General features: G+C 35.7%; 2 protein-coding genes across 2 annotated transcripts in view; one reads left to right on the top strand and one right to left on the bottom strand.

Moving 5' to 3' along the window:
- Positions 1 to 9,954, bottom strand: part of LOC107044122 (serine/threonine-protein kinase PAK 3) — a 20,884-nt gene extending 10,930 nt beyond the window's left edge. The window contains exons 1-4 of the mRNA XM_015265879.2: positions 8,498 to 9,954; positions 7,723 to 7,918; positions 6,332 to 6,500; positions 1,507 to 1,633 (exon numbers count right to left, since the gene is read on the bottom strand). Coding sequence (XP_015121365.1) covers positions 1,507 to 1,633; positions 6,332 to 6,500; positions 7,723 to 7,918; positions 8,498 to 8,553 — 548 coding nt within the window. The 5' untranslated portion in view covers positions 8,554 to 9,954. The remainder of the gene's footprint in view (positions 1 to 1,506; positions 1,634 to 6,331; positions 6,501 to 7,722; positions 7,919 to 8,497) is intronic.
- Positions 9,955 to 10,198: 244 nt separating this feature from the next.
- On the top strand, positions 10,199 to 19,547 carry LOC107044121 (DDB1- and CUL4-associated factor 13). Its single transcript, XM_015265878.1, has 6 exons — positions 10,199 to 10,689; positions 15,580 to 15,977; positions 17,945 to 18,261; positions 18,688 to 18,988; positions 19,157 to 19,320; positions 19,406 to 19,547. The coding sequence occupies exons 1-6, from the start codon at positions 10,620 to 10,622 to the stop codon at positions 19,494 to 19,496; spliced, it is 1,341 nt and encodes a 446-aa protein (XP_015121364.1). The 5' UTR covers positions 10,199 to 10,619; the 3' UTR covers positions 19,497 to 19,547.
- Positions 19,548 to 19,584: the final 37 nt, after the last annotated feature.

The raw sequence follows: 19,584 nt of genomic DNA, 5'->3' as shown, positions 1-19,584 counted from the left end.
GGGGGGGGGGGGGGGGCGGTAATGGGAGGTAGTATTGAGATATCGATCTGTATAATGTGGCTTGCGATGCACATCATGGCCTAAAGTGTCATTCTCTTTGCCTCGAACCAGGACATCTAGAAATGGGAGACATCCGTATTGTTCAATTTCCATGATGGACTTGATGCTCGTATGCTGAGAATTCAGAAAAATTCAGGATTGAGAGAAAGAATTGGTTTAGACCAGTCTTCCCATGTGACTAGATAACAAAGGTACCATCCATATACTTGAACCACACAGTAGATTTCAGAGGTGCTGACTTCAATACTTCGTTCTCAAAGTGTTCCATGAATATATTTGTAATAATCGAAGAGATGGGAGAACCCATTGCTGCTCCTGATTTTCGTTCATACTACTCTCCTTCAAGGTAGAAATATGTAGACGTCAAGCAATGCTCAATCAAGGGCAAGAATTGGGGAGAGATATTCTTGGTTTTCCTGATAATTTCTAAAGTTTTTGGGATTGGGCCATTTGTGAAGAGTGATTCTACATCAAAACTCACTAGGATATCATCTGGAGAAGTCCTGAGATTTCTCAGTTTATTGACGAAGTTCAGTGAGTTCTGGATATATAAACAGTTGGTAAGTTGGCACTCCAATGTGGCTGACAATGGGACGAAGAGGAACCAACTCTTTATCGATTGTGGGGATTCCATGGAGTCTGGAGGGAAAGGATTGTTTAGGAGTGAGTAGTTTGGTCAGATCGGCCGAGAGACCAGCCTTCTTCAGGAGATCAGCAGTTTTTCACTCAATGAGTGTAGTATAAACTCTGGCGTCATCCACTATCGCACTGAGCTTTCTTGAGTAGTCGTCCTTATTCATAACCACCGTGGCATTGCCTTTGTCTTGTTGTCTTGTTCTCAGAATAATGGTATTATTATTCTCCTTTAGGGTACGCGATGCAAGACGGTCCTCCCGGGTGATATTACCACTAGGGAAAGAGGGGGGGGGAGTAGCCTTGTGAAGGATGTTGGACAATTGCTTCCGGATCTCATTGCTGGTCTCGTGAGGAAGATAGTAGATCGATATCTGGATCCAACTGATGATTTCCTCAGTAGGAATTTTCTAGGGAGCAACAGTGTGTATTTTTGCCAACACTGACATTTGTACTTCACTGAACTAATAATTATTCTTTTTAATGGACGCGCTGATCAATTAAAAATGATTGGCTAATCCCCCCCTCCTCTTCACACCCCCCTCCATCACAGGAGAGGTACATAAGAACTACCCCCAAACATCGAAGCTCATAGCCCTGACGATGCAAACTGCACTGTTTGCGAAACGTCGGCGCAACGCTGAAAACAAACGCGGCATCAATAATTATAGCCGCGAAAAGCTCAAAACTAAGCTGAAAAACTCACAACGGAGTAATGCAAATACTCAAACGAACCTCTCTTTAGAAAGCCCTCTAGAAATTTGCACTCTTAAACCTACCAATTCAATGATTGAAAACATAATGTTGACTTACCGACTCAATGACTGTTGCGAATGCGAACTGCCAGAGGCTTGTGACATCGCTTGTCCGCGAAGATTTCCCATTCCAATGTTTATGCTCGTCCCCATACTACGTGGACTGCTTGCCCTGTCTAAAGGGGCTGTTTCAAATGAAATAGATTAAGCTATCAAGTCATAAAAGTATTTGAATTAATCATACTATAGAAATAGAGATTAGTGACTCCAGCATTCCAACAGAAGTCAGGTTAATAATCTAGATAAAAATTCTTTAAACTGGAAACTTTACGTGTATTTTGGTTACCTTAAGCATTATCAAATTGACGAAAAAAAGCTTCGTACATACAAATATCCTTTAGTTTTCATTTATGATTTTCCTATACTTTTTCCAAGCGACTTTTGTTACTGAACCAAAATTTGTCAAATTTCACAAAATTTTTTCTTTGGCTTTGATTCTATTTTTACTCGATTCAGAATTCTTACAAGGATATGATGAAGACACTTCCAGACTTCAATCCAGATATATAATATTTATAAATCTATGAGTATATGAAGTTTAATAAATTCGATTTCTTCATTTTCTCAACGAATAAGTATGTGCGCGCGAAAGCGCGTGCACAGGTCTAGTTTCAGAATGGAGAATTTTTTTAGAATACTTATTCTATTGAGAACTATTTTTGTTATAGAAACCTGATTGTGCACTATCACCATTTATTCAAAATTCCTGACTTGGCTTTCTTTTTTATTTCTATGTATTTTTCAAAAACTTCGACTACCCAGTAGGAATCAAACAGAACTTTTTCCTGGCCTAGTTTTTTTCACAAAAACATTCGTTTTTGTGTTTTTAGGCAGATTTCAGTATTTTTTTCAAAATAAGCAAAGACTGTTTTTACATCCGGTGAAATTTGTTCTTTTCAATTCAATTTAACTCATTCATTTTTCATAAGATAGAACATTTTTTGAATAAAAAATTGAAGGAAAATAAACAGTTCTACTCCAGATTTATTGTCTCCACCGAATTTCAAATTTTAATCATCCATTAATAATTTTCTGACTTGATTTCGTTCCTCATTCAATTTTTATTCTGATGATTCCTATGTGGATTATATTTCTTGGACAGATGAATTGATTTCCTTATAGGGATAGTCGAAGAATTCGACTATCCCTCATTGGACTATCGTTCACAAAGAATTCTTTTTGAAAACATCTGTTTTTGTTTTGTTTTGTTTTTAACAATATTAGGGAAACATTGGGTGGAATGGACTCTTCTGACTTCTTGTTTCAATATTTATAACCAAGGAATAAATTTATTGATTGAGCTCAGTCTAAGCTTATTACAAAGGGGCTCGCTATAATTTAATTAAAAAAAAAATCTATTTCATCAACACTTCAATAAGACATCATCATTTTGAAAAGGGTTCAAAATATCCAGTTAATCCCACCGTTTCCTACTAATNTAAGTATGTGCGCGCGAAAGCGCGTGCACAGGTCTAGTTTCAGAATGGAGAATTTTTTTAGAATACTTATTCTATTGAGAACTATTTTTGTTATAGAAACCTGATTGTGCACTATCACCATTTATTCAAAATTCCTGACTTGGCTTTCTTTTTTATTTCTATGTATTTTTCAAAAACTTCGACTACCCAGTAGGAATCAAACAGAACTTTTTCCTGGCCTAGTTTTTTTCACAAAAACATTCGTTTTTGTGTTTTTAGGCAGATTTCAGTATTTTTTTCAAAATAAGCAAAGACTGTTTTTACATCCGGTGAAATTTGTTCTTTTCAATTCAATTTAACTCATTCATTTTTCATAAGATAGAACATTTTTTGAATAAAAAATTGAAGGAAAATAAACAGTTCTACTCCAGATTTATTGTCTCCACCGAATTTCAAATTTTAATCATCCATTAATAATTTTCTGACTTGATTTCGTTCCTCATTCAATTTTTATTCTGATGATTCCTATGTGGATTATATTTCTTGGACAGATGAATTGATTTCCTTATAGGGATAGTCGAAGAATTCGACTATCCCTCATTGGACTATCGTTCACAAAGAATTCTTTTTGAAAACATCTGTTTTTGTTTTGTTTTGTTTTTAACAATATTAGGGAAACATTGGGTGGAATGGACTCTTCTGACTTCTTGTTTCAATATTTATAACCAAGGAATAAATTTATTGATTGAGCTCAGTCTAAGCTTATTACAAAGGGGCTCGCTATAATTTAATTAAAAAAAAAATCTATTTCATCAACACTTCAATAAGACATCATCATTTTGAAAAGGGTTCAAAATATCCAGTTAATCCCACCGTTTCCTACTAATTTTTCCTAAATAATCACAAAATTGCTCGCATTTCACTGTCACTTAATTTCGAGAATTTTTTTGCATGCAATAAAAACATTTTCTGTTACACTCGGAGAAAAATAAATATTTTCTTTTCGAATTGAACTATTCACGGACATTTAATACTTGATCACACAATATTTTTGACACATCTCACTTTTGTCACATTTCCAAACATAAACCGATGACCTCACAAACAGTGTATAAACTACCTTTATGTCCGAGGTCCGCATATGAATATAGATATGGCGGGATGCAATTCGAATTTTCGACGAGAGAAAACAAAATTGAACAGCGAGTCGATTTTCCGTTTCATTCTAATAAGTGATTTAACGTGAAGAAGAACATTTCCCATGGTTCTCCATAACAACATCACAACCCACATTCAAATACACTGGTGGCAACACTTCAACGTTGGATATGAGGCTCAGTTGGACCGGCGCTGCCAACGTTACAACTTGATTCTCCGACTTTATAATGTGAATCGCGAGAATGTGAATATCAACCCGTTGCGCGTATATTTTTTACTGTTAATTNTCCGGTGAAATTTGTTCTTTTCAATTCAATTTAACTCATTCATTTTTCATAAGATAGAACATTTTTTGAATAAAAAATTGAAGGAAAATAAACAGTTCTACTCCAGATTTATTGTCTCCACCGAATTTCAAATTTTAATCATCCATTAATAATTTTCTGACTTGATTTCGTTCCTCATTCAATTTTTATTCTGATGATTCCTATGTGGATTATATTTCTTGGACAGATGAATTGATTTCCTTATAGGGATAGTCGAAGAATTCGACTATCCCTCATTGGACTATCGTTCACAAAGAATTCTTTTTGAAAACATCTGTTTTTGTTTTGTTTTGTTTTTAACAATATTAGGGAAACATTGGGTGGAATGGACTCTTCTGACTTCTTGTTTCAATATTTATAACCAAGGAATAAATTTATTGATTGAGCTCAGTCTAAGCTTATTACAAAGGGGCTCGCTATAATTTAATTAAAAAAAAAATCTATTTCATCAACACTTCAATAAGACATCATCATTTTGAAAAGGGTTCAAAATATCCAGTTAATCCCACCGTTTCCTACTAATTTTTCCTAAATAATCACAAAATTGCTCGCATTTCACTGTCACTTAATTTCGAGAATTTTTTTGCATGCAATAAAAACATTTTCTGTTACACTCGGAGAAAAATAAATATTTTCTTTTCGAATTGAACTATTCACGGACATTTAATACTTGATCACACAATATTTTTGACACATCTCACTTTTGTCACATTTCCAAACATAAACCGATGACCTCACAAACAGTGTATAAACTACCTTTATGTCCGAGGTCCGCATATGAATATAGATATGGCGGGATGCAATTCGAATTTTCGACGAGAGAAAACAAAATTGAACAGCGAGTCGATTTTCCGTTTCATTCTAATAAGTGATTTAACGTGAAGAAGAACATTTCCCATGGTTCTCCATAACAACATCACAACCCACATTCAAATACACTGGTGGCAACACTTCAACGTTGGATAGGAGACTCAGTTGGACCGGCGCTGCCAACGTTACAACTTGATTCTCCGACTTTATAATGTGAATCGCGAGAATGTGAATATCAACACGTTGCGCGTATATTTTTTACTGTTAATTCAAAAAATACCATAGTTGCACCGTTGAAAAGCTCATAGGCGATTTATATAATGTAATTAACGACACTTTCTCGATTTGTTGTCCCGTTTTCATTATACCGAATGTAAATCATTTAGAGGTAGTGGAGGGGGAAGTTCTGTCATGTATAGATACGCGGTGCGCTCGGTCTGATGTTTTGCTCAGTCGGTCAGTACTTTTCTTGGCCGATACGCTACCGCGTATCTCGATAAATAATAGTGCCGCCACGCGGCAATATGTTGAAGTGCTCGAACCCCACTCTATTTCTGTTTCGTCCATTCATGGCTGAACTGCACGTTCAAGTTTGACTTTTTTTCAATTCGAGTTCTCATTCGAGATTCTCGATGCTTACCTTTATATAAAAGGAATCTTTATATTAAAAGATATTACAAGAGTAAAGGATAAAATTAAGGATTCACAGTTATTATTCCAATTGCACCCATAATTCCAATATTCTGCATTGAAAAATCCAATCAATATTTTTTTTCTTCAATTATCAAATGTTTGTAATTTTTCCGAATTTCTTAATTGTTTTATATAGCCTTTCAATACGCGAAAAATGCAATGGAGAAAACCAGTTTTTATCCTTGAAAATTCAGGGAATCAATATAATAATCTAAATTTTGTAAATAAATCTGTTTTTAATTTATGAATATTTGATTTACCATGCTTATCAGGCTAGACTCTTTGACAACTCCCTGCAAATTTAAAAATAATGCACGGAAAAAGCTCATTACGAAATACACCGACTAATTTAATTCGAACGTTTGATGATTGTTTCTTTTCTTTCGATGGTATGAATGTATGAAAATTGATTACGTACCACTAACTCCAACCATTTTTGTAGTCGTCATATATTTTGATCCCTTTACTTCCTTACTGCTGCTGTCGTACCAGTTCAAAACATCGAGCACTGCTTGGGGATTCTTTTTCTGCTCCTGCTTGCTGATATTGCTCGACATAAGCAGTCTCGCCCATGCTTCTGGCATCCCCTGAGATTGAATGCAAACGTCTCAATACAAAATGGAATGATTGACATCAGGGAGTACAATAGAAGGGATTTCATAAAAATAGAAGCGTGCGCTATTAAAGAATCTTACATCTGCATGAAAAACCAACCAAAACCATGCAACCTCATCAACTAAGAACTAATGCAACCCAGAAAAAAGGTCATGCCATTTTTTAAATGATTTTTTCTGTCAATCAAACCAAATTCTATGATGGACCTGGTAGAAAAAGACAAGTTCAAAATGGCACGTGTCTTATTCGTAATAATCTTCAAACGCATAGGTTCAGCAGAATTTATCAAGAGATCATTCTTGTAGGCGACATAATTTTGTCCAGAAAGATCTCTTAACAAATTCTCCAGAGCTCCTTTTTTCATCAGATGTTTATGAGATAATCTACATCACCTTTTAATTTATCTCTTCTTACTTCTCCATTCCTGAATTAATGGCCGCACTTCAATATCTTTTCAGCTCAATTCAACTAGGCATTTTATATTCTAATTGATTCACTCTCTTGTAAGCGACGTTGACTAAAGCTCAAGTTATTCAGAACTAAGCTACGTAAGCGACTGTAATATGTGAGGCTTTTCAAGCTTATTGAAACGTTATGAATAAAAGGAATTATATATTATGAACGGCAACAAAATCAAATCGGATTTGTAACAATAACTAAATTAAACCTAGAAGTGAAATAAATCCAAAAGTGAACGTCATGAGTATAACACAGAGAAATAAAATTATCTGCGATCATGCAACTTTACTTACTTTCAGTGGCAGCTTGAAAGAAATACGTGTTCGGGTTAGTTTTACACGTGAAAAACCGAAACAAATAAATAGGTATAAAAAGCGTCGGATAAATTGCTGAAATCATTGTATCACAATGTTCCATACATTTTCATCCATGTGGTTCTGTGTTTATAATCATTATAAAAATCATAATCAACTTTCATATCATACAGGGGACACGGAAAATCCATTCCCTTACGGTTTTTTTTTTAAATCTTCTCTTGTAACAAATTATCATTCCTCATACCGTTTTACAATTCTACTTAATAGTTTTTAACGTCACATTATCATCACTATCATTTTCTAGTATTTGGATATTCCGCTCCTTTCTTATTATACCAACAGCAAAGCAGCAAGCGAGTGCATTGTTAACAAAATCAAACAATCTTATGTGATTCAAGTATAAGTAAATTGAACATACCGTGAACTCTCCAGTGACAGCATCGAAACCAACGTGTACAGTGTGCTCAAAATTCGTTGGATAACTGATATTAGGCTTATCTTTATTCTCTTTGACTTTCATCTTCCCTTTTAATATTTTCTTTTTTCTTTCATCCGAGTCTGGTTCCTTTGGTAATGGGCGCATATCCACAGGCAAATTTGGTGCTGAGTCACCTCTGTAAAAATCCAGTAAATTTAATTAATCATTTAGAGTCATTTTAATGCATCAAATAATAATCTCATCAAGTGCAATAGGTTTGCGTTTACTGCACCAAAAAATTTGAAAGCTTCATTCTGAGTCTAACATGAAAGAAAGTTACTCAATACGATATAAGATTGCATTAAATACATAAAAACTCAACTCCATTCATTTGACTCCCGCGAGCAATATAATAAATCAAGTTTTTTTAAGGAAAATACCTATAACCTCTCCCATTACTAAATATTATAGTGTCTGCACTGGGAAGTATTATTTTTAGCAGCAACTAAATTAGTGGCTGTTCATCTATTTTTGGTATACAGACGTACGTTTTCTCTCTACATCATAAAGAAAGAAGGTAACGGGAATTTTGAATAAAATTGGTACATAATTGTTAAAACAGTCAAGTATTATATAGAATACTGATTTTTCATCTCCAAAGGTTTCAAAGATGAATCAAGAGGCGAAACAATCACGAATTCTCCTGATCGATGATGCTCCGGAGAATGTTGTCTTTATAAAGAAAGAAATAACTCGAGAGTAAGAGCAAATTTACCTGTTGGAAGTGAGTCGAACTGGAGGCGCAGGTGGTTTGTCTTCTTCATCTGACATTATGCTACTTCTGATGTAGTCCCTCTGTGGCCGCCGTCGCTTTAACTTGTAGGCACCTTGTTGAAACTTCCTCTTTTTTCACAATTTTACCAATGAGTAATTGTAACAGAAAGAGCAATAATCGATTGTGTCACAACACAATATTTTAAAAAATCCTCCGTTTCAGTTCTCAGTATTCCAAAGAGTTATTATTAATGTATTGATGAAGAATATCGATATCTCAGCATTATCTTGGCTGCAACTGATTACTCTACTTTTAGATGAAGGTTTTTCTATTAATCAATTGATGTTGAAACGGTCTTGTCACTTTTCCCTTTATTACTATAAAAACTCAAAGGTTCTCCCACTCTCTTTTTTTAAATGTTCTAAACACTGTTCTGAATAATATTTAAGATGAAAAATCACAATTTTTCAGGATCACAGTAACGCTGCTTGTAAGGACAAGGGACAAATGTACATGTAATTGAATTGTTTCACTATTACCGAGAATACAGAATTTTTCAAGTCCCTTAACGTCAAAAAATTAAGTTCAGATGGAAATGAAATGAGAGAAGTGAATCAACTCCATTTAAACATGTTTCGTAATAAAGGTGAAGAACTAATTCAACGTTGGTGCTGGATGTTCCTTTGGAAGAATAAGCGTTCCTTCTTTTATTTTTGGATAAACTCTTTCATCTCTGGTTGTTTCAACCAAGATCTACGAAAGAAAAAAGTACTCAGGTGACAGGTTATTAAAGTGAATAAACGTAAGTGGTGGAAACGCCTGGAGAAACCGATTCGATGTTTTTGGTTGATGTTCACTTCTGTCTAAACGGAACGGCCCGGCGCCCCCAGAAGAGTGTGAATCACCGCACGCACTACACACACAAATAAATATTCATACAAACGGGTGGCTCTACACTCCGATGCATACACGATTAGTTGACAGAGGGGAGAAAATGGAGAGACGAGAGTGACTAAGTACTATCCGTGTGAAAAGTTGTTTTCTCTTATTTCTTCGTTTCATCCACGACTTTTGCTTCTATTTCCACAGAGTATAACTAACCGTAGTACTATTGAGTTCGTTGGGCCGTTCTACCAGTGGAGAAACACGATACAAAGTCACAGTTTTTATATATATATATACACACACACACGCGCGCCGAGCGTGAGAGAGAGGGAGAGAGAGAAAGCAGCACAGTGATGTAAAAACTGAAAGAAGCGAACAAAGTGAAAAGGAAAGGGTGGCTTCAATGTCGGTGATAATTCAGGATGCGGATTGAAATTAAGAAAAATATTTTTAGTGACTTTTTTGTTGTAATAAACGAATGGAGTTAATAAGGACTGAATCACCACCCGCCGTCGCCACGGTCCTCTCTTCTTGGCTAACTACACAAGCGCCTTCTTCGAAAAATCATTTGCCTCAACCCCCCTCTAACGATGTGTGCTCGCCGCCCTGGCGAATACAGAAAATATAGGGGCGATTCACCTTACGCGTGGCTTCCTTAGCCGCTGTTCGATGACACTCTCATCTCGCGCTCAGCTAATTCAGCTGGCATTAGATGTCTCTCACTACCCTTCCTTTCACTCGACAGTATTGTAGGTAACACTGTCAGTAAAGTAGGAATCATATATACTCTATAAAGAATGAGTAATAATTACATAAATGAATATTAGTTTCTGAACTGTAAGATAAAGCTGTGAAGTAGAAATCATATTAGAACACAGGGAAATAATTATTTTCTGGATAAAACTAAGTTCTAATCATTCGAGAATCATTTGAGATAGTTGAGGGCAGCTTTTTTACAGTTCAGAAACTAATATTCATTTAACTAGCCACCTCTTCACAGGACTGTTAGACAGAGAAGGGTAGGGACCGTGACTCTCTCTCTCTTTCTCTGTCTTAATTCCCCAGATCTGTGTTGCATAGGGGATATGGAGATCTAGGTATTATATGTCTATGGTAGAAACGAAATCCCCCTTCTGGATGGATTTCTGGAGTAAAATTAGTAAATAAAACACGCGTGACAAAGAGTGAATATAAAATATCCCACAATTTTAAGGGACAGCAACGAAAATTGTAAAGAATGAAGGTGAAATTATTGAGTAGAAATCCTGATGAATATCTCAGAGAGACTAAAAGAGATATCCATAGAGGTAAGTTACTCAATATTGGTTTTGTTAACCTTAAAAAATGTTAATATCGGAAAATTGTAACTTAAATTTTAAATGAAGGATTTTCTATCAATCCTTGAGTGGTCGCGCCCTAGTTTTCCGATTTTTTTTTCTCACACGAAAACCCCGTAACTGAAAAATTTATGAAAATTTGTATTCTTATTCTCAACTAAATCAACCGCATTGACAATTCTTTTGGTCCATACTCGCACTAATTCATTATCATAATCTTCTGAATACTCGACTTGCAGAAAATCCCCATGTTTAACGTCTACGTGAATGTCAAAATTTTGTAACTAATTAAATTCAATTATAGGATTATCCTTCCACTATTCTTATTTGATATTTCCATTTCCGTTTCCCTCGAGCTTTACTCGTAAACTACAAATAAACAATTTTTGACGTGGATACATCTAGGGTTTCAATATGGGGGGTCATTTTGGGAAACCGTTCTTATGTGCAGATCCATCTATCGGAATTCTAGAAAATTCTAGACATTTCGAGGTAATTCAAGAAGTTTCTTGAAATTTCGAAAAAATTCAACTAGTTTCTAGAAATTTTGAGGAAATTAAGGGAGTTTCTAGAAAATTCGAGAGAATTCAAGGAGTTTCTAAAAAATTCCAAAGAATTCAAGGCGTTTCTAAGAAATTCGAGGGAATGCAAGGAGTTTCTAGGAAATTCAAGAGAATTCAAGGGGGTTCTAGGAAATTAGAGGGAATGCAAGAAGTTTCTAGGAAATTGGAGAAAGAAGGAAAAACCATGGCCGTATCCACGTACAATTACAGCTGTATCAAAGATACAGCCGCATGCAATTTTTCCAACTTTTTGCTTCCAAATGGAAGCCCTGTAATCGATGATTTTTACGATCTCGTAATTTTGCTTGGAAATGATGTAGAATGCCACGAAACGTGAAAATATGTTTTTCGAAAATGTATGTAAGTATGTCGGAATGTGTATGCCGATTTTTCAGAAATTTTTTATAAATTTTTTATAAAATAATTTATAAATCACTTTGGAGCATTTGTGGGCGCACGTTCAGCTTAATCGGCCCAGTAATTTCCGAGATATAGCAATTTCTCAAAAATCTTTTTTCCTTCATATCTCAAACTACGTGACCGAATTGAAGTTTTTTGACGGGAAAGTATACCTTACGATAATATCTGTCGAATCAAATCAAAATATTGCTACGTATCAAGGGTCAGTTTAGTTGTGACATTCGGGGAAAATTTAGAATGAAGAATAGAATTATTTTTAATTGAAATTTTAAATATGGTTGACGCCAGTCGATGGATTATTTTTCCCAGCCTTCAAATTTTACCTTCCACACTCACAATGAGAACACACAATTTAACAAGAATAATCAAATATAATTTCACACGAAGGAAAGTTGTGAAATTGACAGGAAAGTGGAATGAGGGTTATAATTTTTCATTATTTTCAAAATTATGACGAAATATCCATAATATGGATTGATATTCAATTGAGGGTCAATACGTGATCTCGAAATACAATGAATTCAATTTATCACATTTTAATTTCACACAAAAGTTAATCAGAACTAATGAACTTCAATATTGTATACTCCATGCACATGTCTGTAAGTACTCTTGTATTAAAATTACCGGTGACAGAGTGTCAGGAATATTAGTGAACAACATTACTGGAGTGATTTATAGTGCGAATTATTTGTTGAGCGAGAAACCCGGATTTTTAACTGGAAAATTGAGGAAAAATTAGAGTTTTGGGGTTACGTAATTGGTTTCACCAATTACGCCATTTTCGGTGGGTCAAACCACGTATCAATTGTGCGAATATTTGCGAAGACGTAATCGACAAATATCTCGGGAATGAAACCCGAATCCGAATTCTTATTTTGATTTAAATTAAATTGATAAATTCTGGAAGTATCGGAGGTATTATTTTTACAAAATATTATAACTTTCACTCGGACACGATATATCACATTCAAACTGATCTTACATTAAACTCAGACAATCAACATTCACTGGAATAAAAGCGAACATTATTATTTAAAATTGTAACATTCTTTTCATTTGAATTTTACCCAAACTTCATTTAAAACGAATCACTAGAATTGATATTATCTTTATGAATTAAATTCTAATTCGAAAATACAGGAATCAGTTCAATTGAATAATTTAGTAAATTCTTAAATGCCCGAACAGAACAGAATTTGCACAAATAATATTAGATTTAATGAAATCACGAAGCGGCAAAGGTAATTATTTTTATTTATTTTATTTTAAATTAGGTAACGTGAGATGAGATCACATGGCGCCCATGGATTGAATTAATATCAATAAAAACTGCCCGGATAGTCAAAACGAAAAATTTACAAGATCAATTATTGAAGCCTGAATATCACAGAAATATTGCAATTTAAATTGTGATTTAATTTCAACGTTACAAATGGCGCCCGAACAGTGATTAAGACCCTGATGTCCGAGAGTTCGAAATTGAACTCCACCGAATTGCAACGAATATTAAAGTAAATAAAAAAAATGCTATGACTAGTAATAGTTGAAAGAATGACTTATTTCAAGCTATATTCTACTTCAGTACATATAAATATCTACCTGATTGTTACGGTGAGAGAGGGGACACTTAAGAATCCTGACTTATCTGATAATCAATGAATTTAAGACAGACTGCATTTTCTAATCGGTTTTGAATTGTAAAAGTGTGGGTATTTGACTTTTTCAATGTTGTCGCCTCACATGTTGAAACAATCAGTGGAGACAATTTTTTCCTCAACAGGGAATTCTAATGAAGACGCTGACCCGACATAACAACATCAAGGTGGCTCCAAATGAAGTGGAACTCAAGACTCTACCGACTAACATTCCCACACTAAGAAAAAAAAATATTTTCGCCAAGTATCCATTGACTTGGGAGAAGTATTTATTTTTTCAAAAACCGACTGTAATGGTTAGATGAGTGAGGTGTTGCTCCGGCGGACATCCAAGCTAAGCAGCGTTGAGCTGGGTTAGTACTTGGATGGGTGACCGCTTTAGGAGCACCTCGCTCGCACAAAAAAAGCGGGCGGTAGGTACGGTGTAGCGGCCTAGTGTCTGCATCTAGTCAGTGTGACAGATGGATATATTAGGGCACTGCACAATCGGCCGGCTGTGCGACTGGGGTTTTACATGGTTTCCCGTGCAGTCCTAGCTCGAATGGGGCACAGCTAAGAGTACGACGGCCATGATACCGCAGATAACAATGAGAGGAAAAGAAAGGAGGGAGGCAGGCTAGAGGAGGGGTTTCAAATTGACAATTACTTCGATAAAACCAATGAAAGAGAAAAAAAAAATATTTTTTCAAAAACGTATTTCTACAGTCGAGTCATTTCCAAGTTAGCCTGATTTATTTTCAATTATGACAATCATGTTGCTGTTAGAGTATAACTATGTTCCACATGACCTTGGATGAACTCTTCCAATGATTATTCATTTTTCCTAAATTTGTTATATTTCACAAGCAGGAATTTTGACTAATTTTTTAATGTTAATAATTATTGAGGGAGTTCACTCAAAGCCATAACTGACATGATCATCTTCTAGACCAATATAATTGTCAGAATTGAAATTTAATGAGTATTGCCTGGAAATGACTCGATTCGAGAAATAGGTTATTAAAAAAATACATTCTTCTCTTGACCCTTTAAGGTGAAAAACGTACTAAAGCGTAGTAGGGCGCTTGAGTGGGGACGCTGGCATTTCGCTTTGACGTAAATGGATTTTTTTCTCAGTGCGGGAATGGTAGTCGGTAGAGGCTTGAGTTCCGCTTCATTCGAAACCATTTTGAAGTTGCCATGTGGGCCTGCACCTGCATATGAATTCTCTGTTGTGAAAAAAAAAGTCTTCACAAGTTGTTTCAACATTTTATATGAGGCGACAACATTAAAAAAATCAAATACCTACACTTTCACAATTCCAAAACTATTGGAAAATGCAATCTGTCTTAAATTCATTGATTATCAAATAAGTCAGGATTCCTAAGTGCCCTCTCCTTCACCATAACGATCAGGTAGATAGTTATATGTTCTGAAGTAGAATATGGCTCGAAATAAGTCATTCTTTCAACTATTACTAGTCATAAAATTTTTTTCTTTGTCATCTACGCATTGTTCCCGGAAACGAATTTAAAAAAAAAAATCATTTGTTCGACGAAGAACGACTGCAAAATAATTATTGTCCTTCGATGAAAATTAAATTAAATCTGGCGGTTGAAATCCCACGTGGCGCCACAACTTCAGACTATTACTGCCATGATATTCTTTCAAAAAATGAAATTTTACTGAAAAAATATGGAATTTATTACGAATGATTCCCTGCTTTTGATTAAAACTGCCCTACTCCATTTAGAACTATAATTTAAGATACTATAATAAGACTAATAATGCATGAATTAACGGTCGCATGAGTTCTCTCGAATAGGCTCGCAATCCTGCTCGTAATAATTTTCCGAAAAATTCGCACACACATCCGGACATACATGCACACATTTTCTAAAACCAACATATCTCCAAGTTTCATGACATTCTATGTCATTTCCAGGCAAAATTAGAACATCGTCAATCCAGAAAAACCGGTAGGTATACGGTAATGGGGGAAAAATGATATGACAATCCCCAATTGAATATTCTGTTATTGCGAAAACTCATATGGCCTTGCCGATTACGTTACCGAAAACTTAACATCACCGATGTTAAGTTTTGTTATTTTCGCTACTGAAGAAACAAAACCAGGGAGTATTAGAAAACACAATATCCCATGACCTTGCTTGCGGAATAGTAACTTTGTGGATACCAGGGATACATAATTTTATTAATTTTCGCTATTTATTCAACAGTTCCAAGGAATTATGATCCATCATTACATCCATTTGAAGCAGCACGGGAGTACATTCGAGCACTAAATGCTGTGAAACTCGATCGAGTATTTGCTAAACCCTTCATTGGAAATTTGGAAGGTCATAAAGACGGAGTTTCTGTTATCTGCAAACATCCTGCCAACCTTTCCATTATAGTCAGTGGATCTTGCGACGGAGAAGTCAAAACATGGAATTTACCCCAAAAAACTTGTAACCGCTCTATTCTAGCACACGATGGAGTAGTCCGGGGAATTACATTCGCCAGTGATGCTGGCCATTTCATCACCGTCAGTGATGATAAAATGATAAAAATGTGGAGATCCGATGCACCTGCACAAGACGAGGAGGATTTGCCCATAAACACAATCATTAGTAGGGTACGTGATTTTTCCAACAAACAAAAATATAAAAGGATTGATTGATTTAGCAGCATAGAAGTATCAATTGGATTGATGACAAGATCAGTTTATAAAGCACATCGTCAAATCTAGAGAAGATTGCGCAATTTCCATTGAGAAATTCTTTAGGACTCCCACTTAGCCCGAAAGGACGCCGCGTTGAAAATTTTAAATTGGGTAGTTTATACGAAACCCCGGTAGTAATGATTGACATATTTCTAAAAACATCAATAATGGAGAAAATGATAGCTAAAGTAATGCCTTCTAGCATTCTTCAGCTGAAATAGTATATTGTGTTACAAGTGCGTAAAGAACCACTTTTTCGCACGCACGCGTAACACATCCAATTTTTTGTAATACCTACCGAGTTCACTGTTCGGAACCGTAGTGGGGGTAAAGTGGCTGCTTTTGTGCACGGTGTGCGTCAAGTTCAAGGTCGTGCGTAAAGTGAATTTCGAGGGCGTAAAGCGTCGCTTTTTCTAGTGCCGAAGGGGAAATTTTCATGTGCTGGCACATTGCGCCTCAATTCTAGTGCAGCACTAAAATTTTCCCCACAAAAATTCTCTGACTTTTCTCTCAGTGTACTGTCCGTTCCAGAAGTAAAGGACCCTGAGGTTAAACATGCATAACTTTGGTAAAAAAAACAATCGTAGAAATATGAGACAAGTTTTACTTGGTGAATTGATTAATCATCTCATCCTATACGGAGACTCATCTCTTTACATTCATTAATATTAATTATACCGTAAGGTAAAAACGCAAAAAAACGCCTGATTTTAAGAGGCCGTGAAAATCAATGAACTTTGCCGTATCCTTATAGTTTCAAAAAATGATGACAAAAATATGCTGATTTTTTAAGTGATTGTTACAACTGAAAGTACACTCGTGAAGAAAAAATTCTTAAATTTGCTGAATTGGTGTGTGATGATATGCGTTATTGATTACACGCAGAAATTTGTTTTGTGTTAGCTGTAGTTTAGAAGTGTGAGTCGGGGTAGCGTGTGTGCCAGATGGGAGCTGCATAAGTCCTCCTTTCTGTGGTTCCCGGTAGCTTAGTCGGTAAGAGTGCCCGGCGCGTATCTGGTTCGATTCCCGGCTGGGTGAAGCGGAAATGTTTTCTCTCTAAATTCTAATTCTCTTAGAGTGAGTAGCTCACTCTTACCTTGTCTTGTCTCGCGGCATCACTATTGATAACTCTTGAGTGAAACGTAGAAGAGAAAAACGTTATTAGAGTTTTTATCTCCAGACGAGCCCCCCGAACTACCCTCACGGGGATGACATTTCATTTTGGGACACTCTGTATAATTAACATTAATAAATTGAAGGAGATGAGGCTCCGCATAGGATGAGATGACTACTCAATCCACCAATTCAAACTAGTTTCATATTTCTACGATTTCTTTTACGGAAGTTATGCGTGTTTAACTTCACGGTCCTTTACTTCTGAACTGGACAGTAGTGGTAATATAATAACTTAGGATTCGGAGATAGCCCCACAATTTCATGACGATAAAACGTTTAATTGGTTATTAAACACATACGTTCAATGTATTCAAATCTAAATGGATAATTGGACATACGAATTATTACCAAATTTGACAAAATTTTATAACCGAAAAATTCACGACTGTCAGTTTACATCTACCTAATTGAGTCGAAACAGCAGTGGTACGGCCGAAATTATGATATGCGAAAAAGTGAAGTTACCGCTACATAACGGTCATTTTTTCTGATCTGATGGATTTTAAAGCGTGATGGTATTCACCTCCCTGGTACGTGGAAGGGATTCTCAGCAGGAAGCGCTACTCTACGGTCGGAATGACGATTACATTTTTCAAAGTTTTAAGTCGATTATGTCCCTTCTTCCTCTGAATTGAGTGGATTGATAATTTACCTCAGTTGATAATATGAGTAATGTATCAATACATCAATTACATTTTCTTTAGAATGTCATAACTGCCATTTCACATCACCGTATGAAACCTGAGTTCGCAACGTGTGGAGAAGTCTGCCAGTTGTGGGAAGAGACTCGGAATGAACCCGTAAAAACTTTCAAGTGGGGAGTGGACAGTCTTCACCATGTTGAATACAACTTAGTTCAATCAAATTTACTCGCTGCATGTGCGAGTGATCGGAGTGTCATCTTGTATGATACGAGAGATGCTGGACCATTACGTAAAGTCGTTCTGAAGTTAAGAACAAATAAATTAGCGTGGAATCCTATGGAGGCCTACACTTTCACCTGTGCTAATGAAGATTACAAGTCAGTGAATTTATGAATTTTTCTTAATTTTGCAGTGAATTGATAAGACGTAAAGTATTACAGTTTCATTGACTTTGTCCAATAGTATATTGTGTTATAAGGACAGTAAGCTACCGTCCGAATGACACATACTATTTTTTGTCACGATGGCCCGCTTAGGGTTAAGGGTTAGGATCATAAATCTGATAGGAAATTCTATAAGGAATCCTATAGGAAATCCTGTGGGAAATCCGATAGGAAACCCTATCAGAAAAATCCTATAGGAAATGTTCGAATTCTCCATAGGATTTCCTATAGGAAATCCTATAGCATTTTTTCATACGTGATCTGTCGTAATATCTCTCTTTCTCTACGGAAGGAGGTATGCATCTTGGGTATGACCTATGTGACTCAATTATTTATAAACATATGATGTTATATTTTCAGTCTATACACGTTTGATATGAGAAAACTAAAAACTCCAGTTAATGTTCATATGGACCACGTGGGTGCAGTTATCGATGTTGATTACTCCCCAACTGGGAAAGAATTTGTCTCAGGAAGTTATGACAAGTCATTAAGGATATTTGAAATTAATAAAGGTCATTCTCGAGATATTTACCATACAAAAAGAATGCAAAGACTCACGAACATTGCTTGGTCTCTTGATGACAAATACATCATCAGTGGAAGTGACGAGATGAATATTCGAGTATGGAAAGCCCGAGCATCCGACAAATTAGGTGTTGTAAGTAGGAACTCGAATGAAAATCATGCTAGAAAACTCCATCATAAGTGGTAAAACAAGACAATACAAATACCTAATTCTGTTTTCTCTAACCCCCACCATGGCATCCCTAGTATATCTTGCTTCCCTTCATCAGGCGAAGGGTTGATGATAATTCATTCTTTGCAGTTGAAACCCAGGGAGAAAGCTGCTTTAAATTACAATGCAGCTTTGAAGGAAAAGTTTGCAGGACATCCTCAAGTAAGGAGAATTGCTCGACACAGACAAGTACCTAAACACATTTACAATGCTCAAGAAGAATTGAGAACAATTCGTAATAAGCGTAAAACAAAGTAAGTACCGTCGGTTCAACAGAAAATGAAACAATTTTATTTTTAAAAATGAATGCTTGATTTAATTATTTTACTTGTATTTCAGGGAGGCTAAACGTCGTATGCATTCTCGTCCTGGCACAGTTCCATTCGTTTCTGAACGAGCAATGCACGTTGTTCGAGATAAATCTGATTGAGCATTCTTGAAAAATTAATAAATATAAAGAATAAACAAACTTGTCTCGAGATTGCATTAAATACATTTACATTAATATTTCATTTCAC

The sequence above is a fragment of the Diachasma alloeum genome, unplaced genomic scaffold (genome assembly GCF_001412515.2).
Source record: "Diachasma alloeum isolate Michigan unplaced genomic scaffold, Dall2.0 Dall_scaffold_00681, whole genome shotgun sequence".
NCBI lineage: Eukaryota > Metazoa > Arthropoda > Insecta > Hymenoptera > Braconidae > Diachasma > Diachasma alloeum.
The sequence above is the reverse complement of the archived record's forward strand: the minus strand, read 5'-3'. Positions and strand labels throughout refer to the sequence as shown.